A 25792-nucleotide genomic window follows, 5' to 3' on the forward strand; every position below is an offset into this window, starting at 1 on the left:
CAATTAATACATATTTTATATGTTATATGAATTATATACTGTCTTCTTAAAGAGAGCTAGAGAAACAAAAATTTTATAAGAAAATCATAAGGAAGAGAAAATGCATTTATAGTTAATTGTACTGAATGTATCCCAAAAAATCTGTGTAAAATATACCTGCACAGTTCAAAATCATGTTGTTCTAGGGTCAACTGTGTAAAGAAAAACGGTAGATTTTTATGTTTGTCTTTAATCCTGCAACCTTGCTGAACATATTCATTTCTGGAATTGGTGGGGGAAGGATTCCTTAGGATTTTCTATGTGAGCAGTCATGTCATCTGCAAATAGGGACAGGTTTTTTGTAGTTGATTTGTTGTTTGTTTTGTTTTAGGGTCTTTTTCTTTTTTAAATCGAATTATAATTAATATACAGTGTTATATTCATTTCAGGTGTACATTACAAAAATTCTTTAATTCTATGCATTGCTCCGGGCTCATCAAGATAAATCTACTCTTAATCCCCCTTCTCAAATAGGGACAGTTTTATTTCTTCTTTTGCACTATATATACCTTCTCTTTCCTTTTCTTGCCTTATTGTACTGACTAGAACTTTCAGCACTATGTTAAGAGTGGTGAGAGTGGGTGTTCTTACCTTGTTCACTATCAGGGGAAAGCACTCAGTCATTCAGTCTTTTGCCATTTTATAGCAGCTCTTTATCAAGCTGAAGAAGCTCCCTAACTCCGTGTTTTTCCTGATTCTGTCATGAATGAGTGTTGAGTTTTGTCACATGCTTTTCCTGCATAAGTTGGTATAATCATGTGACTTTTCTTGTGTATAATATAGCGAATTACACTGACCAGTTTTAAATGTTGAACCAACCTTGTATCCTTGGAATAAACCCCACATGGTCATGGTGTATAATTCTTTTTATATACTGATTAATTCTATATGTTAGTGTTTTTGTTAAAGATTTTTCATCTGTATTCATGAGAGATAGTGGCCTGTAGTTTTCTTTTTCTTTTTTTTTTTTAAGATTTTATTTATTTATTTGACAGAGATCACAAGTAGGCAGGGAGAGAGGAGGAAGCAGGCTCCCCACTGAACAGAGCCTGATGCAGGGCTCCATCCCAGGACCCTGAGATTATGACCTGAGCCGAAGGCAGAGGCTTTAACCCACTGAGCCACCCAGGCGCCCCTCTTCTTCTTTTTTTTTTTTTTTTTGAAGATTTTTTTTTAATGAAGATTTTTATTTATTTATTTGACAGAGAGAGATCACAAGTAGACAGAGAGGCAGGCAGAGAGCGAGAGAGGGAAGCAGGCTCCCTGCTGAGCAGAGAGCCCAACACGGGCTCGATCCCAGGACCCCGGGATCATGACCCGAGCCGAAGGCAGAGGCTTAACCCACTGAGCCACCCAGGTGCCCCCCCTTTTTTTTTGAAGATTTTATGTATTTATTTGACAGAGACACAGTGAGAGAGGGAACACAAGCAGGGGGAGTGGAAGAGGAAGAAGCAGGCTTCCCTCTGAGCAGGGAGCCTGAGCCGGGGCTCGATCCCAGGACCCTGGGATCATGACCTGAGTTGAAGGCAGCCTCTTAACAACTGAGCCACCCAGGCACCCCTTCTTTTTGTATATGGTCTTTTTTTTGGTATCAGGTTAATACTAACTTTATAAAATGAATTTGGATATGTTCCCTTCTCTTCCATATTTTTGGAAGAGATTGTATAGATTTTATGTTAATACTTTTCTGAATGTTTGATAGAATTCTCCAGTGAAACTATCTGGGCCTGGATATTTTTCTCAAGTGTTGTTAAATTATAATTTCACTTTCGTTAATAGTTACAGAGCTGTTCAAATTATCTGTTTTCTCTTGGGTGAGTTGTGGTCAGTTGTGTTTTTCGCTGAAGTGAACCATTTCATCTAAGTTATCAAATTTTTGTGTATAGAGTTCTTTTTATTATTCCTTTCTTATTCTTTTGATGTGTGCAGGGTTTGTAGTGATATCCACATATTTCATTTACTGATATCAGTAATGTGTCTTCCTTTTTTTTTCTGTCATCCTTGCCGGAAGTTAGTAAATTTTATCCATCTTCTCAAAGAACCATCTACTCCACTGATTTTCTGTATTGTCTTTGTGTTCTCAGTCTTGTTGATTTCTGCTCTAATCTTTATTATTTACTTTGTCCTGCTTACTTTGCATTTAGTTTGCCTTTTTCTAGGCTCCTGAGATGGGAACTTAGATTATTAATTTGAGACTTTTTCTCTTTTTCTAAAGTATGCATTTTAGGGCTGTAAATTTCCTTGTCAGTGCTGCTTTACCTGTGCCTACAAATTTCGCTATGTTGTATTTTCACTTTCAGTTATTTCATTGTATTATTTTATTTCTCTCAAGACTTGCTCTTCGACTCATGAATTACTTAGAAGTATGTTGTTTAGTTTTTAAGTGTATATAGATTTTCCTAATATCTTTCTGTTACTGAATTAGAGTACTACTAATCCATTGTGGTCAGAGAACACAGCTTGTATGATTTCAGTTGTTTGAATTTTTTGAGATTTATTTTATGGACTGGGATATGATTGTAGTATCTATTCCACAGGCACTTTGAAAAAAATTGTATCCTGTTCTTGTTAGGAGGATAACAAGAACAAGAATGTTTGTTCCATAAATGTTGATTAGATCCCACCAGGTGACGGTGTTGCCAAGTTCTTATATATCTTTGCTGATTTTCAGGCTAGTTTTTCTGTTAGTGTTTGAGCAGGCATGTTGAAGTCTCCAACTATAACTAGAATTATTTGGCTCTCCTTTCACTCCTCTTGGTTTTTCCTTCACATATTTTGTGACCGGGTTGTTGGATGCATACACATTTATGATTGCTATATTTTCTTTATAGAGTGGCCTCTTTTTATCAGTATATATTGTCTTTCTGTTTAGCTGGTAATTTTCTTTGCTCTCAAGGCTACAATCACTAATATTTGCCACTCCTATCTTTTGATTAATGTCTACATGATATACCTGTTTGTATCTTTTTACTTTCATCCTGCCTATAATTGTATATTTGAAGTGAATTTCTTATAGACGGCATATGGGCAGCACATTTTTTAGTCAGCTTCACTAATGTGTCTTTTAGTCAGTATATTTAGATCACAATCCCTTAAAGAGTAAGCCTGCCACTTCAATTTTTGGTTTGTTTTGCCCTGTTTTTCATTTTTTTTCTCTTTCCTGCCTTCCTGTGGATTACTTGAACATTTTTTAGAATTCCATTTTGCTTCATTCTAGTGTTATTAACTATATTTCTTTGTATAGCTTTTTATTGGTTGCTTTAGATACTACAGGGTGTATGTGTGTATGTGTGTCTAAAACTTATTACTGTCTCCTGCTGTCATCATGCTATCAGTTCAAGTAAAGTATAGGAACTTCATAGGTGTTGGATTTATGGATATGTCATATGCAAATACCTTCTCCCATTCCACAGGTTGCCTTTTAATTTTGTTGATTGTTTCCACCTGGGTGGCTCATTTGGTTAATAAACATCTGTCTTCAGCTCAGGTCATGATCTCAGGGTCCTAGGATCCAGCCTTGTGTCAGGCTCCCTACTCAGTGGGGAGTCGGCTTTTCCCTTCCCCTCTGCCCCTACCCCCTGCTCTTGTGCAATCTCTCTTACACACCCGCGCTCTAAGTAAATAAATAAAATATTTAAATAAATAGAAACCTTCCCTCTCCTTACCCTCCCCAACTTATAATTGTCCTAAATTTTCCTGTACATACATTTAGAACCACATCAGTGTTAATAATTTTCACTTCAACCTTAAACCATAATTTAGAAAACTCAAAAGGAGAAGGAAAGCTTATTGTATTTACCTATATAAAAATGCAGGTTTACTATTTTTTTTTCCTTTTTGATGTTGCAAGGTTCCTTTCTTTCTTTTTTTTTTAAGATTTTATTTATTTATTTGACACAGAGAGAGAGATCACAAGTAGGCAGAGCAGCAGGCAGAGAGGGAGGGGGAAGCAGGCTCCCTTCCGAGCAGAGAACCCAATGTGGGGCTTGATCCCAGGAACCTGAGATCATGACCTGAGCCGAAGGCAGAGGCTCAACCCACTGAGCCACCCAGGCACCCCTCAAGGTTCCTTTCTTACCATTTTTTTTTCTGTTTGGAGAGCTTCCTTTAGCCATTCTTTTACGTAGGATCCATGCCCAACATGGGGCTTGAACTCACCACTGTGAGATTGAGAGTCACGTGCTCTACTAACTGATCCAGCCAGGCACCCTGGTTTTAGCCCTTTTCTTAGAGATCTGTTGACGATTAATTCTCATAGTTTCTCTTTATCTGATAATGTCTCTATCTCTCTGTCATTCTCAAAAGATGTTTTTGTTGGTTATAGGATTCCAGGTTGATGATCCTTTTCTTTCAGTATTTCGAAAATACTGTGTCACCTCTCTGGCCTGCAGGGATTCTGGTGAGAAATCTGCTAATGTTTAACTTGTTTTCTTCCTGTAAGTAGTGTTGTTTTTCTTTGGTTGCCTTCAATATTTGTTTTTGTCTTTAGTTTTCAGAAGTTGGACTATGATGTCTCTTGGGTGGATTTCTTTGGTTAGTTTGGGATTTACTCAGCTTTGTGAATCTGTAGGTTTATGTCTTTTGCCAAATTTGGTAAGTTTTCACACATAATTTCTTTGAGTACTTTTTTCAGTTCCAACCTCTTTGTCCTCTCTTTCCAGGACTCAGATGACAGGAAGGTTAAAATCTTTGTCATTGTCCCATGAGTCCCTGGTGGCTTTATTCTCTTATTTTTTGTCTATTTCCCTCTGTTGTTCAGATTGAGTAATTTCTGTTGTTCTTTAAGTTCTCTGATCTTTCCTCTGCCACCTCCATTCTGCTGTTGAATCGATTCATGGAAGGGTTTTTTTTTTTCCTTTTTTTGATTTGTTAGTTGTTTATCAAGAAAAACTAATCCATAACCCAATATTCATGTTTCACAGTTCAGGAACACAGGTCAGTGACAAACTTCAGTGGAAGTCAACCCAAAGTAATTCTTTACATTCCAAAACCACTTTGCACTCTGAAAGATACCGCCCATCTTCATCTCCTCAAAATCTCTCATGGAATCATAATTTCTGTAGAAATCTGCATATGCCTTCTTTCTTGGTTCCACCACAGCAAACTTACAGGAAATTGCAAGCCCCAGGGATACAGCAAATGCTCTGATAGTGTGAAATCACAGAAGCTTGGCCAGAAGGCCTCACATCTGATGTAAAGGCCTCACATCTAAAGCACTGAAAGTCACGGTAATTACTCTCCTCATCACCAGCCTTAAAACCATCATCTTTCCTGATACTCATGGAGGTTTTTATTTCAGCTGGTGTATTTTTCAGTTCTAAAATTTCTGTATGTTCTTCTTTATATCTTCTGTATTTTTGATGAGACTTTCTATTTTTTTCTATGAAGTATATACATTATGGAAGTATTTTTATGATGGGTTTTTTTAAGTTTTTAAATTCCCATTAGTTAACATACAGTGTAATATTAGTTTCAGGTGTGTAGTTGAGTCATTCAGCACTGCAGTACAACACCTGGTGCTCATCACAGGTGCCCTCCTTAATCCCCATCACCTATGTATTATGTCTGAAAACTTAACCAAATTCCAGCCCCTTACCCACCTCTCCTCTGGTAACCAGCAGTTTGTTCTCTGTAGTTAAGAGGCTCTTTCCTGGTTTGCCTCTCTCTTTTTCACCCTATGATTATCTGTTTTGTTTCTTAAATTCCATATATGAGTGAAATCATTTGGTCTTTGTCTTTTTCTGACTGACTTATTTTGCTTAGCGTAATGCACTCTAGTTCCATCCCCATCATTGCAAATGGCAGGCTTTCATTCTTTTTGATCCATTGTGTATGTATAGTATATATATATATGTCTATATGTCTGTCTATATATATACACATATATATATATGTCTCTATATATACATATATGTCTATACACATATATATGTATATATATATATACACCTGTATATGTGTATATATATATATATACACACATACATACATACATACTACCTCTTCTTTATCCATTCTTCAGTCAACATTTGGGCTTTTTCCATAATTTGGCTATTGTAGATAATGTAGCTATAGACATCAGTGTGCATATATCCCTTCAAATTAGTATTTTGTACTCTTTGGGTAAATACTTAGTAGTGCAGTTGTTGGATCATAGGGTAGTTCTCTCTTTTTTTTAAGATTTTTTTTATTTGACAGAGAGAGATCACAAGTAGGCAGAGTGAGAGAGAGAGAGGGAAGCAGGCTCCCTGCTGAGCAGAGAGCCCGATGCGGGACTCAATCCCAGGACCCTGAGATCATGACCTGAGCCAAAGGCAGCAGCTTAATCCACTGAGCCACCCAGGTGCCCGGGTAGTTCTCTTTTTAACTTTTTGAGGAACCTCCATACTGTTTTCCAGAGTGGCTGCACCAATTTTGCATTCCCACCAACACTGTAGAAGGGTTCCTTTTCTCTACATCCTCACCAATACCTGTTGTCTCTTGGTTGTTGATTTTAGCCATTCTGACAGGTGTGAGGTGGTATATCATTGTAGTTTTGATTTATATTTTCCTGATGATGAGTGATGTTGAGCATCTTTCCATGTGTCTTTTGGCCATCTGTATGTCTTTGGGAAAATGTCTCCTCCTGTCTTCTCATTTTTTAATTGGATTATTTGTGCTTTGGGTGTTGGATTTATGGATATGTCATATGCAAATATCTTCTCCCATTCCACAGGTTGCCTTTTAATTTTGTTGATTGTTTTCTTCACTGTGCTATGATGGTTACTTTAAAAATCTTTGTCAGATATTGTGACATTTCTATCATCTTGGTTTTGGCATCAGTTGATTGTTTTTTGTTTTTTGTTTTTTTTCTTTCAGTCTGAGTTCATCCTAGTTCTTGGTTTGAGGAGTAATTTCTTACTGAAACCTGGACATTTCCATATTATGTTTATGAGACTCTGGATCTCATTTGAACCTTCTATTTTAGGTGTATTTCTCTGACACTGCTATGCCAGGGAGGAGAGTTTGGTCTTATAATTTCCGGGTGGAAATAGACGCTCAGGTTCCCCACTTGGCCACCACTGATAAGGGGGAGGATCCGTTGTTATTACTGGGTGGAGATGGTGCCCCACATGGCCTCCACTAACTCTGTGGTTGAGGTGGTCTCATTATCTGCTGTGTGATGGTTAAAGTCCTGCCTCTTCACAAGTGTTTGCAGACTTTGTTCCTCTGTGGCTCCACCTTCTCTGGGGGTGGAAGTCTAGGTTCCACTGATACTTCAGGGGGGTAGGAGAATGCCTCATTTCCAGCCATTGGGTATTAAAGTCTTGTCTCCCTGTCATTCTCTGATACCATGCAGGCAGTGGCTGGGGTGCATCATTACACCCTCACAAGGATAGAAATTTAGGCTCCCCACTTGGCTTTTGCTGGGGTGGGTGGGGCTGGGACCACAGTTTTTTCTGTGATGTTCAGCTCTAATGGAATAGTTAACACCTAAAGATTTTCTGTCTTGCATTGCTGCCCTTTTCGTGGTACTTTGTCAAGAGAGAACAGACTTTTCTTGGGGCTTTGTTTGTCTATTCCTGTTGGTATCTCTTGTACCAACACTCAGATATATGAAGCAACTGAAAACCTAGGGAACTCAACCAGTGTATCATTCCTTGGCCCCAGTTTTCCTAGCCAGTCTTTCTTCATCTCTCTACCTTTTGGAGTCTTCTTATATTTGTTTTATGAATAATGTCTTTTTGGAGTCTTCTGGTTATTTTATGAGTAATGTCTAGGGTTTTTGTTGTATTTCGTAGAAGGAGTAGGGTTAAGTGCATCTACTCCATCTCATAGAAGCGGAAGTTCCCTGGTTCATTTTTATGATCATACAAAAGCATAGGTAATAGAGGAAAGCCCTATACTCAAATAAAAGCGACAAACCAAATCTCACAGATGACTTCTGAGTCACAGAGTCACCAAGGCATGTTGCATAGCCGTCAGGAAGTCCAGAAGGAAGCAGCCTCATTTCTTTTCCAAAGGAAGCTAAGGTGATTCAGACTACTGAGCTATACTTTCTAGGAGTTTGCCCCTCAGAGTATAGTCCACAGACCAGTAGCATTAGCATTTCTTGGGAGCTTGTGAGAAGTGTAGAATCTCAGGACCCATCCCAGACCAACTGAATCAGAATCTGCATTTCAACAGTATCCCTAAGTGACTTGTATGCATGTGAAATTTGAGAAACGCTGCTTGTCTGTTTGTCGGTATCATCTTTCCTTTCATATTTAGTACTGACAGAATTACTACTTCTGCCAGTCTTATAACAGTTTATAAACAAGACTTAGGATCTGAAGGAAATGAAAGGTGTAAAGCTTCACTCATTGACTGATAGAATTTGGAACTGAAACGAATGATCTTTAAGGTTAACCTATTTCAGTTGTATTATTTTGTAAACTGGGGCCTTGAAAGATTAAATATCTTACACGAGCTCATGCAGCTATGCAAGAGCAGAGCTCAAAGTTGAACCTGGAGCACTTCTCATAGCACAGTGGTCCTGGGGTTTTTCCTTCATCAAATTTTTCTTCTTTCAAGCTTCACATCTCATTGTAGCTGAAATTGAGGTTAATGCAAAGATATCTTTCATCCAAGCTTAGATAGCGTGCCTCTTCTGTATTTCTGTAGTTAGTTTCCTAAGTAGTCTCTAACTCTTTCTTCTCTTCTCCAGTCCTGCCTATTCATCCTTATTAAATATATCTCCCTAAAACACAGACTTTGCTACATCACTCCTTTTTCCCCAAGTCTCCTCCGCCCCTCACCCAAAATCTGCATTTTCTAAATCCCTACCCTCACTCTCAGGATTATCTATAACTTCATCCAAACTCCCCAAAAAGATAGTGTTTCCCCTGACAGAATTGTAGGCAATATTCTCCGTATTATCAGTCTTCACCTCTTCTCCCTTCTTCCTCTTAGACCAAAAGCAGCATCTTCCCTCAAGACAACATGTCCCTCTTTAATCATTTTTGTGGAGGGCTCATCTTCTCCACTGCCTTTTTCTTGGCAGAAGAAGGAACTAAATTACCTGAATCCTTGCTTCCTGTTATCACTTTGTGCTTTTTACACACTGTCTTCCTGCTGCTTTTCGTCACTTAAAATCTGTGTCTTCTTTCTCTTCATTATCAGTGTTGTCATGAATTAGCATTTTCTGAGCCCAGTTTTTCCTTCCTTGGTAACTTAAGTTTATTATCCTAAATGACTTTGGCATCCATGTTATCAATCCATCCACTTCATGGTGGTGGGGGGGTTGGTTTTGGTTTTTTCACCACACGGGTCTTTGCTTTTCTTTAGCCACTGTCTGTACCCCCTTATAACCTCCATTTCCGAGATTGTCATCTCAAAAGTTTTTTTTTCTAGTTACTATAATCTCTCTTACTTCCCCACACCCATTCTTTGCTCTCATTTGGACTTCAAATAGCTCAGCTCTTCCCATACTCTTATAGTCCATTCTAACTACATTCCTTTTTTCCTCTTCTTTTTTCCTTTTCTCTTTACTTTTTTTGGTAATGCCTGCTGTTTCATTTTTTTTTCCTAATCTTGTGACCCACTGCCATCAGTTCTTTTCCTGATATTAATAAGCAGAATCACTAGAGAAAAGCACAGAGAGCTGAGTGTTTTGTAAGACTGATGAATCACAGACCTATACCCCTGAGGCAAATAATACATTATATGTTAATTATGAAAAAAACAAAAATAAATTCTAAAAAAAAAAAAAAGCACAGAACTGTCCAGTTCTCAAAACTGTCCACGGATTCATGTTAAGGACCTTAAGTATGAGTTCCCCCATGGCCCATGTGTCAACCATAACATTCTGCCATTGTACTTATTTACTCATCTTAACCATTTTCTCAAAAGAAGAAATATTCCTGCAGTCTTATACATGTGAGTTTAAAATTCCTATACCTCCTGAAGCATTTTACTAGTACTCCATTATTTTCAATCTTGGTCTTTCTGCAGATCTTCCCTTTCTGCTCTAAAAATGTCACAGGTCTCCAACAAATGGAATATATACCATGTTCCTGGACAATGCGATGGAATGGGAATAGGACTTGAGAAGGCTTAATAGGACTCAGTTTCCCTAAATTCAATCAAAATAAAAATCTCCATAGTATTTCTCTCTTTTTTTTAATGGATTTTATTTATTTATTTGTCAGAGGGAGTGAGCAAAAGCAGGGAGAGGGGCAGGCAGAGGGAGAAGCAGGCTCCCTGCTGAGCAAAGAGACTCAGTCCCAGGATCCCAGGATCATGACCTGAGCCGAAGGCAGATGCATAACTGACTGAGCCATCCAGGCGTCCCTCAATAGGACTTTTTTTTTTTTTAATTTGACAGAGGGAGAGATCACAAGTAGGCAGAGAAGCAGGCGGGGGCGGGGTAGGGGAAGCAGGCCCCCTGCTGAGCAGAGAGCCCCTTATGGGGCTTGATCGCAGGACCCTGAGATCATGACCCGAGCTGAAGCCAGAGGCTTAACCCACTGAGCCACCCAGGTGCCCCTCAATAGGATTTCTTAACAGGATTTTTTTTTTAAAAAGATTTTATTTATTTATTTGACAGAGAGAGATCACAAGTAGGCAGAGAGGCAGACAAAGAGAGAGGAGGAAGCAGGCTCCCTGCTGAGCAGGGAGCCCGACGCGGGACTCGATCCCAGGACCCTGAGATCATGACCTGAGCCGAAGGCAGCGGCTTAACCCACTGAGCCACCCAGGCGCCCTTAACAGGATTTTTTTAAAAGATTTTATTTATTTATTTGACAGACATCACAAGTAAGCAGAGAGGCAGGCAAGGGTGGGGGGGTGGGAAGCAGGCTCCCGGCTGAGCAGAGAGCCCGATGCAGGGCTCGATCCCAGTACCCTGAGATCATGACCTGAGCTGAAGGCAGAGGCTTTAACCCACTGAGCCACCCAGGCACCCCTCTTAATAGGATCTTTTGAATGAAATGTGATGATGCTAAAATTCTTACCCCCAAAAAAATAAGCAAAGAGGAGATTTGTCTGAAAAAATATAAGAACTATAATGTATTATAATTTTGAAAGCATGATATTAAACAAAAACACAAATAATAAAAGAGGATAAAGCCCAGAAAAAGACCCACATATATATGAGAATGTGGTATGCAATGAAAGAAGTATATCAGATCACCAAGATAAAGATGGTCTATTTAAAAAATGACTTAAGGACAATTTAAAATGTAAAGCCAATCCTGACCTTTAAACTGAGAGGTACTATAACACAGTGGTTGAACACAGACTTAGGAGCCAGACTACCTGCTTAGAATCTGGCCACTCCCTTTATTAGCTGTATGACCTTGGTCACATCACCTCACTCCGTGCCTATGTCTCCTCATCTACAAAATAAAAATAGTGCCTGTTTTACAATATTACTAGTAATACTAAATTATCAATATGTGTAAAATATTTAGAGAGCTGTCTAGCACATAATGAGAAGTGGTAAGTATTCATACTGTTTTTTACTTCATACCATGCAGAAAAATGAAGACCAAAAGAAGGAATATCCAGATGGATTAAAAACTAAACATGAGGGGCACCTGGGTGTCTTTGTTAGTTAGGATCCTGACTCTTGATTTTGGCTCAGGTCATGATCTCAGGGTCCTAGGATTGAGCCCTAGGTCTGGCTCTGCACTCAGTGCGGAGTCTGCTTAAGGATTTGCTCTCTGCCCCTCCCCTGGCTCGTGCTTTCTCTCTCTTCCTTCCTCTCAAATCAATAAATAAATCTTAAAAAAAAACAACTATGGGGCACCTGGGTGGCTTAGTCACTTGGTCCTCTGACTCTTGATTTCAGCATTAGGGTCATAGGATAGAGCCCCACATATGCTTGGGATGCTCTCTTTCTCCCTCTCCCCAGCCCTTCCCCTCATTCACATGTACTCTCTCTTTCTCTCTCTCTAAAATGAATAAATAATTCTTTAAAAATTAAAATTAAAAAAATTAAAGAAGAACTAAACAAAATCAAAGATAGGAAGGTATTAGGAGAAAATATAGGAAAATCATTTATTAATTATGGGATGGAGAGAACCAATCCAGAAGCTGGTGCAGGAAAAAAAAATAGATTCAGTTACCTAAATATTTAAAAAGATTTGATTTACTTATTTGAAATAGAGAGCACAAGCACAAGCAGGGGGAGTGACAGAGGGAAAGGGAGAAGCAGGGTCCCCGCTGAGCAGGGAACCTGATGTGGGACTCAATCCTAGGACCCTGGGATCATGATCTGAGCTGAAGGCAGACACTTAATAACTGAGCCACCCAGGTGCCCCTCAGTTACATAAATTAATAAATGACCCAAGATACCACAGAAAGCTTTAAAATATGCCATAGGCTTAAATGATAAAATATTTGTATCATTTCTATTTATTTTTTAAATTTAAGTTGATAACACAATGTTATATTAGTTCCAGGTGTACAACTTAGTGATTTGACAAGTTTTATACATTATCCTGTGTTCAGCACAAGTGTAGCTACCATCTATCCCATTATATCACTATTACAGTATCACTGACTGTAATCCTTATGCTGCACCTTTTTTTTTTAATTTTATTTATTTATTTGACAGAGAGAAATCACAAGTAGATGGAGAGGCAGGCAGAGAGAGAGAGGGAAGCAGGCTTCCTGCTGAGCAGAGAGCCCGATGCGGGCCTCGATCCCAGGACCCTGAGATCATGACCTGAGCCGAAAGCAGCGGCTTAACCCACTGAGCCACCCAGGCGCCCATCCTTATGCTGCACCTTTTATCCATGACTGATCCATTCCATAACTGGAAGCCTATATCCCTTTCTCCTCATCATCCATTTTGCCCAACCCTGTCTCTCCCCGCTTTGGCAACCATCAGTTAGCTCTCTGTATGTATGTATGTATGTATGTATTTTTAAAGATTTTTATTTATTTCATTTATTTGACAGACAGAGATCACAAGTAGGCAGAGAGGCAGGCAGAGAGAGGGGGGGGGAAGCAGGCTCCCCGCCGAGCAGAGAGCCCGGTGTGGGGCTCGATCCCAGGATCCTGGGATCACAACCCAAGCTGAAGGCAGAGGCTTTGACCCAAGCTGAAAGCAGAGGCTTTAACCCACAGAGCCAACCAGGTGCCCCTAGTTCTCTGTATTTATAATACAGTCCCAATAGTTATAAGTTTGGTTCTGCTTTTTTGTTTATTTATTCATTTGCTTGGGGTTTTTTAAAGGTTCTACTTATGAGTATAATCATATAGTACTTGTCTTTCTCAGTCTGACTTATTTCACTTAGCATAATACCTTCCAGGTCCATCCATTCATGTTGTCTCAAATGGCACAAACTCATCCTTTTTTATAACTGTGTAATATTCTTGTGTGTGTGTGTCCATTTGTCTGTTAGTGGACACATAGGTTATTTCCATATCTCGGCTATAATGTTGCAGTAAACATAGGGGTGCATATATCTTTTTGAATTAGTGTTTTTGTTTTCTTTGGGTAAATACCCAGTTGTGGAATTATTGGATCATATGGTATTTCTATTTTTCATTTCCTGAGGGACCTCCATACTGTTTTCTTTCCACAGTGGCTGCACCAGTTTGCATTCCTACCAGCAATGCATGAGGGTTCCTTTTTTTTCTCCACATCCTCACCAACAGTTGTTACTTCTTGTCATTTTGATTTTAGCCATTCTAGCTGGTATAAAGTGATACCTCATTGAAGTTTTGATTTGCATTTCCCTGATGATCAGTGATGTTGAACATCTTTTCATGTGTCTGTTGGCCATCTGTAGGTCTTCTTTGGTGCTCGCTTTGGCAGCACATATACTAAAATTGTAGGTCTTCTTTGGAAAATGTTTACTCAGGTCCTCTGTCCATTTTTTAATCATTGTTTTTTGGGGGTTGAGTTGTGTACATTTTCATATTATTTTGGATATTAACACCTTACCAGATAGATCATTTGCAAGCATCTTCTCCTATCTATCAGGTTGTCTTTTTATTTTGTTGATGGTTCCCTTTGCTGTGCAAAAGCTTTTTATTTAAATGCAGTCCCAATAGTTTATTTTTGCTTTTGTTTCCCTGGCCTTAGGAAACATCTAGAAAAATGTTGATATGGCTGGTGTCAGAGAAAGTACTGCCTATGATCTCTTCTAGGATTTTTATGGTTTCGGGTCTCACATTTAGGTCTTTCATCCATTTTGAGTTTGGTTTTGCATATGGTATTAGAAAGCGGTCCAGTTTCATTCTTTTGCATGTGGCTCTCCAGTTTTCCTGGCACTGTTTATTAAAAATACTGTCTTTTCCCCTATTGTATATTCTTACCTCCTTTGTCATAGATTAATTGACTATATAATTGTGGGTTTATTTCTGGGGTCTCTATTCTGCTCCATTCATCTATGTGTCCATTTTTAAATTAAAAATCAATAAGAAAAAAATTGCCAACACCAGAAAAAAATGAGCAAAAGCGATGGCTTTTTTTTTGTAGGTAAGTAAGCTACAAAAGAAGACATGCAGTTGGCTAAGAAACACATGCAGAAGCTGTTCAACAACAGAATTAATCAAGGAAATCTATATAAACAAAAATATATTTCTTTGTTAACATCAGGTAAAAATGGAGAGATTTTCCACTAAATTAGAGAGTGTACTTGGGAAAATACTAAAAATATAGATGGTAACCTGTCAAAGGCTGGTGAGTGCCCCTAGCTTCTACTCTTGTCTATGCCACAAACATACTGTGTGGCCCTGAGCAGATGGCACTGAATCTCTTGGCCTCAGTTTCCTTATCAATAAAAGGAGGTTTCTAGAGACTTCCACCTCTGTAATGGCGGTATGAGAATCTGACTGGGCATTTTCCACAGCCATACTCGTGAAAGTTAGAGAAAAATCAACTGGGGGCACCTGGGTGGCTCAGTCGGTTAAACATCCAACTCTTGATTTCAGGTCAGGTCATGATCTCAGGGTTGTGAGCTTGAGCCCTGCATCAGGCTCCTCACTCAGCAGGAAGTCTGCTTGAGGATCCTTTCCCTCTGTCCCTTCCCCTGCCAGCATGCACGCTCTTGCGCTCTCTCTTTCTCAAATAAAAATAAATAAATCTATGGGTGCCTGGTGGCTCAGTTGGTTAAGCATCTGCCTTTGGCTCAGGTCATGATTTCCAGGTCCTGGGAGAGAGCCCCACATCAGGCTCCCTGCTCAGCGGGAAGTCTGCTTTTCCCTCTGCCACTCCCCCACTCCTGTGTGCTTTCCCTCTCTCTCTCTCTCTCTCCCACCTCTCAAATAAATAAATAAAATCTTTAAAAATAAATAAATCTTTTAAAAGAAGGAAAAGGAAAAAACCTGAAGTCTCTAGAAATTATTTTAAGAACATACAGATAACAAAAGATCTATTCAAGAAAATCTACTAAATGTTGGTAAGAACCTTAAGTGCCTGTGCTACCTGAGCCATGACCCACTCACTCCCTGCCCCACCTCCAGCTCAGCATGATGGAAACTCCACTCCAGGAAAGTGTGGCCAAGGAGAAAATGTTCCCATTCCCCTCAGCCTCCCAATCAAAGGATATGATGTCCCACAAAGAACCCCAGGGTGTCAGCACTTACTATCGACCTTCAGTGCCAAGCTACAGAGGCTAAATTTTTGGCAAGTATGGCCAAAAGAGTGAGGCCTCCCTTCCTTTTCCCAGCCCCCATTTATTGGGCAAAGGATCTACTTCAGGCAAGTCACCACGGACCCTTGCCCCAGCTAATTCTTAGGGCAGAGGCTCCCCACCCAAAGAAACCAGCCAAGAGCACTGAGACTACCACCTTACCCAATACCCTACTCTAAAAGCAGGTGTATCACTTGGAAGAAAGGGGTCCACTGTCCCCCTCCCCAAAACTCTGGAGCAGGGATCTAGAGATTTTTCCCCCCGGGGTAAGGGCAGTCTATAAGAACAGAAGCTGTGTCCTGAGAAGCAACATAAGAAGCTTCACATGTGAAGGAAACAGACTTTGCCATAAAAAGAAATCAATTACTGACACATACTATAACATGGATGGATCTTCAAAGCATTATGCTAAGTGAAAGATGCCAGTTATAAGGACTACATACTGCATGACTCCATTTATCTGAAATGTCCAGGGTAGGCCAGTCTGTTAGAGCAAGGGATTAGATTAGTGGTTGCCAAGGGACGTGGGGGGAGTTTAGGGGGAATTGGGGAGTGACTACCATGCACAGGGTTCCATTTAAAGGGGATAAAAACGTTCTAAATTGTGGCAATGATTGCAGAACTCTGTGAATATACCAAAAACCATTGATATTTTAAATAGGTAAATTGTATGGTACTTGAATTATATCTCAATTAAAACTAATGTGCACAATAATCACTTCAGGAGCCCCAAAGGAGAACCTAAAGAGACAGTCATCGCATTCCAGAACACCTTGTTTTGTTAGAGATATGTATGGCTGCTGCATTTATTAAGATGGTGAGGTCAGAAAAAAACTGGCTTCAATTATGAGCCGCAGAAAGTCCTAAGAGCGAACACCTCTGTTTGCCATCATTGACTTGAATTTCACCTAGGCCAGTCTATGTCACTTTGGGGTGAGTAGCTGCACTGATGCATTGCTTTATTGAAGGGTAAGATTCTCCTGAGCAATGCTGGACATGAGGGCAGCTAATACAAAGGAAAATAAAACTCCTCTGCTGTTTCCTAACTCATTGAATGGTATTGTCGTTCTTCTAGTTGCCCAAGCCAGACATCTATCACCAAGTCCTGTCAGCTCTGCCTCCTAAATATCTCAGACTCATTCACGTCTTCCCATCCTCTAACATGACCAACCTTGTTCAAGTTACCATCTTTGCCTCAGCTACTGTAGGAAACATTTAGCTGGTCTCCTTGCATCTCTCGCTTTCTTTTCCATCAAGTGAACAGAATGATGCTTTTACCTTGCTTAATCTTCTTCTGTAGTTTCCCACTGCTCTTAAGGACCAAACTTCTGAATGTGACCTACAGGGTCCCACGAGCACCACGAGTTACCAACTGCTAACAAATCTAGTGGCCTCTATCTTTACCCTGGCCCGCATTATTAGCCACTGCCTCCTCACTGGAATTTTTTTTCCTTTGTCCTTTATTTTCACACCATCATTGTCGTTTCACTCTTCAACCCAACTGTGACCATTTCCATGATTCTCTGCTCTTTTCTTCTCTGCATTCTGTAACTCTGTCCTTCAAGTGAATTGATATACTTCAAGTATTACCTAAGTTCCAGTCCATACCTGCAACAGCCTACCTGTCTCCCAAAGCTACCTCAGGCCCGACATGATTTAAAGAGAACTTATCATAATCTTGATCCTGTATCCCCAGAATCATCTTCCAGTTTCTTCTTCCAATGGTATCAGCATTCTCTCAGCCACTTAAACTATGTACTTTTTTAAAAAAGATTTTATTTATTTGACAGAGAGAGAGACAGTGAGAGAGGGAAAACACAAGCAGGGGAAGTGGGAGAGGGAGAAGCAGCCTCCCTGCTGAGCAGGGAGCCCGATGCGGGGCCCGATCCCAGGACCCTGAGGTCATGACCTGAGCTGAAGGCAGATGCTTAACCATCTGAGCCACCCAGGGGCCCCTAAACTATGTACTTTTGAGCCATTTTCAATTGATGTATCTTTCATCTCCCGTATCAAAGCAGTTCCCAGGTTTTATGGATTCTTCCTCCAGAATGTTTCCTACATCCTTCCACTGCCGCCATGTTGGTTCCTGCCCTCACCACTTCATCCGTAACAATTCCATTTGAACAGGTCTCACTGTTTTCTCCCACTTATGTCCATTCTAAACACCACTGGCCTTTCACTCTTACTTAGACTCTAATTTCATCATTATCCATTCCCTTCTCAGAAACTTTCAGTGTTACCTCATTACCGGCAGAATAAATTCCCAAATCTGTGGCTGCTGATGCAAAACGCTTTATGTTCCAGGCCAGTGTTTCACGTACTACATTCCACAAGATGTCAGTAAATGGTCTCCGTACCCTGTATTAAGCACAGTCACATGATGTCTTTTCTGTAAAACTTCCTAAAATGCATAATGAACTAATGTGATGGTTTTTATTGACCTTCTGTTTTTCATGACACTAATGTTCTGAGGAAAAGCTTTTAGGACATGCTTAGGTGGCCCTAGCCCACATTTCTCGTCCTGTTTCCCACTAATTTCCCTACATAAATTGTCCGCTTAGGCCAAACAAGGGTTAGTCCCCCTGAGACGTGTACAGCCTCAAGCAAGTCCGGGTCTTTATTTGTTCTGTTCTGCCCACATGGAATCCTCTTTCTCTGTAGGTCTACATTATAATTTTAATTGAGACATAATTCATATATTATAAAACTCACAGTGTTCAAGCATCCAGTTCAGTGGGTTTGGGTATATATTGTGCAAGCACCATCAGTGTCTGATTCTGTAACATTTCCATCACTCTGAAGAGCCCCTGTAACCACCAGCCGCCCTTCCCCTTTCTTCCCCACCCCAGGCCCTGACAGCCGCCCATGTGCTTTCTGTGCATTTGCCTGTTGTGGAGCTTCAGATCATCTCTTCTAGCTCCTTCTCCTCTGCCCTAAGGCCGGGTTTGTTTGTTCAGTCATTTGGTTGTTCAGTTACAGTCGCAGCCCTGTCAGACACCGTGCCAGGCTGTGACTTTATGAAGGCAGATGCTGTGCTGCCTTCAAGGAAGTCCCAGCATCGTAGGGGAGACGGACAACACGGTGTGAGAAAGTGCTGCTGTAGTGCTGCGTGCAGAGGGCCAGGGGAGCAGAGGGCCATGGGGGCTCAGGCAGTGGCTCATGGAGGAGGGAGCCTTGGACTGGGCGTTGACTCATTCACTCGCGCATGCATCCGTCAGACATCTGTTGCGCCCCTCTGATGTGCCAGGCGTGGTGTGCGACTGTGAGGACACCAAAGTGAGCAAGAAAACTGCCCTACACCTCCCAGAACTCAGCTGTCTGGCGGAGGAGATGAACACAGAAATGGTACCAAAGCAAGATGATAGAGGTATTAGAGGGGTATAAAGCTTGCTATGGAAGCAGAGAGAAAGGAGCACCTGACTCGGCTTGTGAATTTGAAGAAAGAAGAGGCGTTTACTGAGTGGACAGGGACAGGGTGGCATTTGAGACCTTCTCTGACTGCGCCAGCCTAATGCTCGTTTGCTTTTTCTTTTTTTTAACTGAGTCAGAGCACCTAATGCCCGTGTCCCTCTGACTAGTCCTTACTCGCATACCTCGTGTAGTCCTCTCTGTACATGGATGCCTTGTCTCCCCAAAGGCACTATGTGTCCTTTAAGATAAGAGCTTTGTTTTATCCCTCTTAGCACCCTCATTCTCAGAGTGTTTTTTGCATGGTGACTTCTATAGACCCAAACGAGTGAAAGAATTTCAGCTGAGACATCACGGACACTCCCAAGAAACTGCAGCCCAAGTCTTCTGTCACATTTCCCCCTTCAGGGGCCTGTTGTGTAGACACAGGGCTTTAACCTGAATTGAGCACGTGAATGCTCCCTTTGGGGTCCATCTCCTAGACAAGAACTTGGAAAGTAGCTCCTCAGACTAACCTTTTCATTATTGCAAAATCTCACGATCAGCCGCATTAAAGACTACCCTTCAGTGAAGGGACCGTCTTAGAAATGGCCCCTTTTGGGGCGCCTGGGTGGCTCAGTGGGTTAGGCCCCTGCCTTCGGCTCAGGTCATGATCTCAGGGTCCTGGGATTGAGTCCCGCATCGGGCTCTCTGCTCAGCAGGGAGCCTGCTTCCCTCTCTCTCTCTGCCTGCCTCTCCATCTACTTGTGATTTCTCTCTGTCAAATAAATAAATAAATAAAACCTTAAAAAAAAAGAAATGGCCCCTTTTGTTCATAGCTAGCTACGTGTTATCAGCACAAAAGATTAGTATTTTTTTATTATAGTTGGTTGACTTTAAATAAAACAGATTACCCTCCAAAATAAAGCAAAAACTGAGATTGTCCAAAGAAGGAATTTTGTCTCAAGATTGTAACAGTGAAATCCTGTCCAAGTCTCCAGCCCACTGGCTTGCCCTACAGATCTGACTAAAGATTGCAACATCATCTCTTACCTGAATATATAGCCTGCTGGCCTACCCTACAGACTTCCAACTTGCCAGCCCCCACAATTGTGGGAGCCAGTTTCTTAAAATAAATCTCTCTATATATGCAAAACCTAAAGATGAATATAATTTCTATTCTGAATACACACTGATGATTCAGGTCATGGAAATGAATAGATTCAATAAAACTGCTTCTTGACAAGCTTCTCTGAGAATTGGAGATAATAGACTGAGGACAGTACCAAGGGGAGTCCCCAACAAGATAAAGGGTTTTTCTCCTGCATCAGGGAGACCAAGACTCAGTCCAAGTGGGCCTTGGTGCTTTTTCAGTTTACATATCACTTTATGAGACCTTGCTGTGGAGCATTCTAGAGCTGGCAAACCTTCAAGATGCTCTCCTCCTACTCCCAAGGAGCTTGGGATTTTTCATGGAGGCTGTGGCTCTTTCCTTGGTGTTAATAGTGCACCCACTGTTTGTTTAATAATAATGGGGCATGGTGCTGATACTGCTCTTGGATTTCAGGAAGGCTACCCAGAAGCAGAGATTCTCTGGCTGATGATCAAGTCCTGGAACACCGGCATATATATGTATGGCAGGAGAAAGTATGTATCTGCAGAAAAATGGTGTGGCCTAGCCTTGCGTTTTCTGGACCACCTTGGCTCCCTCAAGAGAAGCTACGAAACTCAGGTGAGGAGGGAGAGGGTAGGGGTCGATAGAATGACTTGGGGAGCAGAGAGGTTCTATCTGGGCACCTGGTAAAGACTCAGCCCTACTTTCCTTGGCTGGGAAAGGATTCTGATCATTGTTCCTCACAGTGGTTCCATAGAACTGCGAGAGGGGACTATAAACAGTAACGTGTTAGAGCAAAAACCAGGGAGGATGGTGAACTTGGTGTCAGTGGGGAGCCTGGGGAGAGCAAGTGGAATCTAAAAAGAATGCCAAGACAGAATTCTGGAAGGGTGCATCACTGTCCGTGCCAGTGTAAGTAGGGAAGGATGCCCACTGGGCCAACAGTGACGGTTTCTGGAGGTGTTTTCTCCAGGGGGTTGTCCGGGTTGCAGACATCTAGGCCACTAGCTAACCAGGAGAGGCTTGGTGGGGGGGAGGGGAGTCTTGCTACCAAATAAGAACAAAGGATATTTTATGTTTTAAGCACCTTCTCCCTTAAAACAGCTGACTGTCCCAAGTGAACGGACCTCATGCGATGGGGTCCCGCTTCCCCTTAAGAATCGGGGAAGCTGTGCCTCATCTCCCTGTGTCTCAGGAAATCTACCTGCTGTTCTCTTTCCCAGGTGAATATTCTGTATAGTGAGCTTGTAGAAGCACTGGATCGAAAAAAGGGCTCACTTTTTAATGAAGAGTGAGAAGTGCTGGGACAAGGAATATGAGCAGGCAGGCTGCCAGCAACCTGAAGGTGTTTGGTCCTGAGATGTGGAGCATTTAAGTTCCTGCCAAACTTTCTGCTAAGTGTGTGTTTTTCTGTTTTCTCAGGTCCTATTTTCATGTTGTTAGATGACATTTTTCTAAAATAAAAGCATTTTGACTTTTACTGCAGTGACCAGCTCATTTCTGGGGGACAAATAAATTTTCCAAGGTGCTAAGGATGTTATGTATTGAAATAGCCCCACATGAGAGCAGGATGAGTCATGCCCCATGTGAACAGAAGGAGATGTTTATCCGAGTCCGACACAGGGTGCGTCTCATTCCTGAAGGGCTCAAATTCTCACCACCTGAAAATAAACAGAGAACCATGGACTCTGCATCAGAAGGACCTTAGTTATTACTGGGCCCAGAATTGAGCAGACTCATAAATTCACTTGATAAGAATGGGTAGTCCCGCCTCTATCAGAGCATCTCCATCCTATGACCCGGAGCTCCCCAACTAGCTCAATCCCCCTTTTTTGCTCTCTAATTGGTAAAAAGCTCTTCCTCATACTGAACAGAAATTTGTCTCCCTGTAGCAGTCTGCTTTCTCTGTCCCAGATGCCCTTTGGAGAACTGAAGACAGACGTCAAGCACCTCCCTATCCTCCTGGCTTTTTCTTCTGGTCGAACATTCCCAGACCCCCTCAGCGCAGTTCCTCATCTGATCCAGGCCCCTCACCTTCCGGGAACCAAATCCCACGTTCCAGTGAGGTCTGACCCACATAAGAGTTCAGCAGCCTCATTCTGGCTAGACTCGCATTAGTGCAAGAAAATGCAGGCTTTTCCCCCCAGTTGATTTATATTAACAGTGTTTAACTTTTGATTTTGAAATCATTTTCATACTTACAGAAAAGATGAAGATAAGCACACCAAACTGCCCTCCACCCTTCACCCAGCTTCCCTGTATGTCGACATTTTACCACATTGCTTTATCATTCTCTTTGTGTTTCTTTCTAAACCATTTGAGATTAATTTGTAGACATCTTGCTCCATGATCCCTTCATACATCAGTGTGTGTTTCCTTAAAAAAGGATACTCTTCTACAGGACCCCAGCTGAAATCAACAGTGATGTGATTCCACTGTCTAACCCATAGGACCCCATTCAGATTTCCCCGATTGTCCTAATAAAGTCCTTCCTAAGTTCAGGAGCACAAGTTGCATTTAGTTGTCATGTCTCTCATCTCCCACAAACGGAAATAATTTCTCATCCTTTCTCTTGTGACCTTGACATTTTTGAAGAGTACAGGCTAATTACTTTGTAGCATGAACCTCAGCTCCAGTCTGTTTGATATTTCCTAATGATTAGATTCAGTGTAAGCATTTTTGGAAGGTCTGCAACAAAATTGATATGTTCTTCTTGGTACATTGTACCAACAGTCACACAATGTCAACTTGTCCCATTACTGGTTAAGGTTAAGATGGCATGTCCCAGATACCCAGTAATTAATAAGTAATTGTGAAGTACATTGTGGAAGATAATTGGATTTTCTGTTCCTCATTAAACTTCTACTTCCTAGTTTTAACATCCATTGATGAGTCTTGCCTGAATCCATTTTTACCATAATGGTTGCTAAATGTTGATTTTTAACATTTTTTTTAAGATTTTATTTATTTGACAGAGAGAGACAGCGAGAGAGGGAACACAAGTGGGGGAATGGGAGAAGGAGAAGCAGGCTTCCTGCAGAGCAGGGAGCCCCATGTGGGGCTCAATCCCAGGACCCCGGGATCATGATCTGAGCTGAAGGCAGATGTATAAGCAACTGAGCCACCCAGGCGCCCGATTTTTAAATTTCCATCATTCTCACTTCATTTATTAGTTGGTGTTTTTTTTTAAAGATTTTATTTATGTATTTGACATATAGAGATCACAAGCAGGCAGAGAGGAGGAAGCAGGCTCCCTGCTGAGCAGAGAGCCCGATGTGGGGCTCGATCCCAGGACCCTGGGATCATGACCTGAGCCAAAGGCAGAGGTTTTAACCCACTGAGCCACCGGTGGAACATTTTCTTCTCCCCCACTTACTCATATTTTTTAAATGTTTTGACACAGACTGATGGGTTTCTATTTTATTCAGTGAGTTATAATCCACTATATAGTGGATTATAACTGTATATATAGGATTATATATATATATATAACTATATATATAGGATTATATATATATAGGATATATATAGGATTATAACTATATATATATATATATATATATATATATATATTTTAGAAACTACTTTCTGGGGGCACCTGGGTAGCTCACTTAAGCGTCTGCCTTTGTTTGGCTCAGGTCATGATCTCAGGGCCCTGAGATTAAGCCCTGCGTTGGTCTCCCTGCTTAGCAGGAGAGTCTGCTTCTCCCTTTCCCTCTGCCCAACTTGTGCTCTGTCTCTCAAATAAATAAATAAAATCTTAAAAAAAAAACTTTTCTGTCAACTTTATTTCCATTTGATTTGCCTTTGTGTATGGGCAACTTAAGACCACTCAGTGGAATGGGTTCCTATCCAGTCAGTGGCCTGAGCAGTGGGAGTTGCGGACCAGTCCTCAGCAGGGAACTACTGACTAGGCACAGAGAGGGCGTCTGTGACTTCACGTTGAGTAGCAGTGAACTCAGAAGCTGGACTCTTCCGTTCACCCTGAAAGTCCTCCTGGGTCACAGCCTTTTCAGCGGTGGCCCACTCTTCCTTTTCAATCTCTCCAGGATCTCTGTAGAGGTAGAGATCAGGCATGACCTCCCGTGGGTGTCCACAGGAGATGGTGCCACGCATGTGCAGAACTTCTAGATCATCATTTTGCTGTTCAAAGCTGACTCCTCTGTCCTTGTGACACGTCCCTTCTTCTGAACACTTCCTTACTTTGTCACCCAGTCAGGTGTTCCTGCCTGGCTCATGCTGTATTTTCCCTTCCCCAGCACTGAAATCAGTAATTTATCCAAGGATCCCTGGTTCCTTTTCATTGAGCATGGTAGCTAGTGCCCACGTTCTGGGGCACTCATTACTGGGGCACCATGTTTCTAGGTCCTCTCAGTGGATAGAGCTAGGAAATAGTATCCAGAGATCTTTTTTCTTTTTTTTTAAAGTGATCTGTACACCCAGTGTGGGGCTGGAACTCATGACTTTGAGATCAAGAGTTGCATACTCTACCGACTAAGCCAGCCAGGCACTCCCCAGAGCTAGGAAATAAATGTGTGTCTGTGTGTATACATCTACACATACAGGTGCATATCTATAGATAATACAGATATAGATACAATTGACCCTGGACAGAGGGTGACAATCCCTACCCAGTCAAAGGCCCACATAAAATTCTCTGACTTCTCATCTTCACTACTAACAGCGTACTGTTGACTGGAAGGCTTACCAACAACAGTCAGTTGACATGTATCTTGTATGTCTATTATATACTCTATTCGTACAGTAAAGTGAGCTAGAGAAAAGAAAAAGTTAAGGAAATCATAAAAAAAATCATAAAAAGCCTATCTATGTACATACATAAAACAGAGTTCGTACTGGGCACGTGGGTAGCGTGTTCGGGTAAGCAGCCGACTCTTGGTTTTGGCTCAGGTCATGACCTCAGGGCCATGGGATTGAGCCCTGCTTCAGATTCTCTCTCCCTCTGCCCCTCCCACTTGTTCTCTCTCTTTCTTTCTAAAATCAATAAATCAATCTTAAAAAAAAGAGTCTAGGGGCGCCTGTGTGGTTCAGTGGGTTAATGCCTCTGCCTTCGCCTCGGGTCATGATCTCAGGGTCCTGGGATCGAGCCCCGCGTCAGGCTCTCTGCTCGGCGGAGAGCCTGCTTCCTCCTCTCTCTTTGCCTGCCTTTCTGCCTACTTGTGATCTCTGTCTGTAGAATGAATAAATAAAATCTTTAAAAAAAAAAAAAGAGTCTATCTGATAAATCCGTTGTCAATCCAACACCAGAGAATTTGTTCTAGCCTTCTTCCCCTTCCATATCTGCAACCCTTCCATATCTCCTCCAGCCGGGAGAAACCTGGCTCCTGTGAGCCCCAAATATCCACTCATTTGCTCAAGCTCTCTGTTCGAGAATGCTCTCCCAGCTATGCGGCTGTCTCCTCAGTCCTAACCCCACCAGCCTGATGAAAGCTGCCCCTTTGCCCGGCCCTAGAAAACACACCAACCAAGCCATCAGCTGAGCCCACGCACCTGGCTAGCAAGCATGTTGAGTCCCCAGCTAAGTCCCTGCCAAGGGGAAGGGCAAGAGACCACAGCTGGCATGTAAGCAGGCATTTCATAGTGTTGACTTACTTGACTTACTGTTTACCCTCCCCAGCCT

General features: G+C 41.5%; 1 protein-coding gene across 1 annotated transcript in view; it reads left to right on the forward strand.

Annotated features, from left to right (window-relative positions):
* TEX11 (testis expressed 11) overlaps positions 1-21556 on the forward strand; it is a 335773-nt gene extending 314217 nt beyond the window's left edge. The window contains exons 28-29 of the mRNA XM_044234723.1: positions 20605-20769; positions 21375-21556. Of these exons, the coding sequence (XP_044090658.1) occupies positions 20605-20769; positions 21375-21446 (237 nt within the window). The 3' untranslated portion in view covers positions 21447-21556. The remainder of the gene's footprint in view (positions 1-20604; positions 20770-21374) is intronic.
* Positions 21557-25792: the final 4236 nt, after the last annotated feature.

This window comes from Neovison vison, chromosome X (assembly GCF_020171115.1).
Source record: "Neovison vison isolate M4711 chromosome X, ASM_NN_V1, whole genome shotgun sequence".
Lineage (NCBI taxonomy): Eukaryota > Metazoa > Chordata > Mammalia > Carnivora > Mustelidae > Neogale > Neogale vison.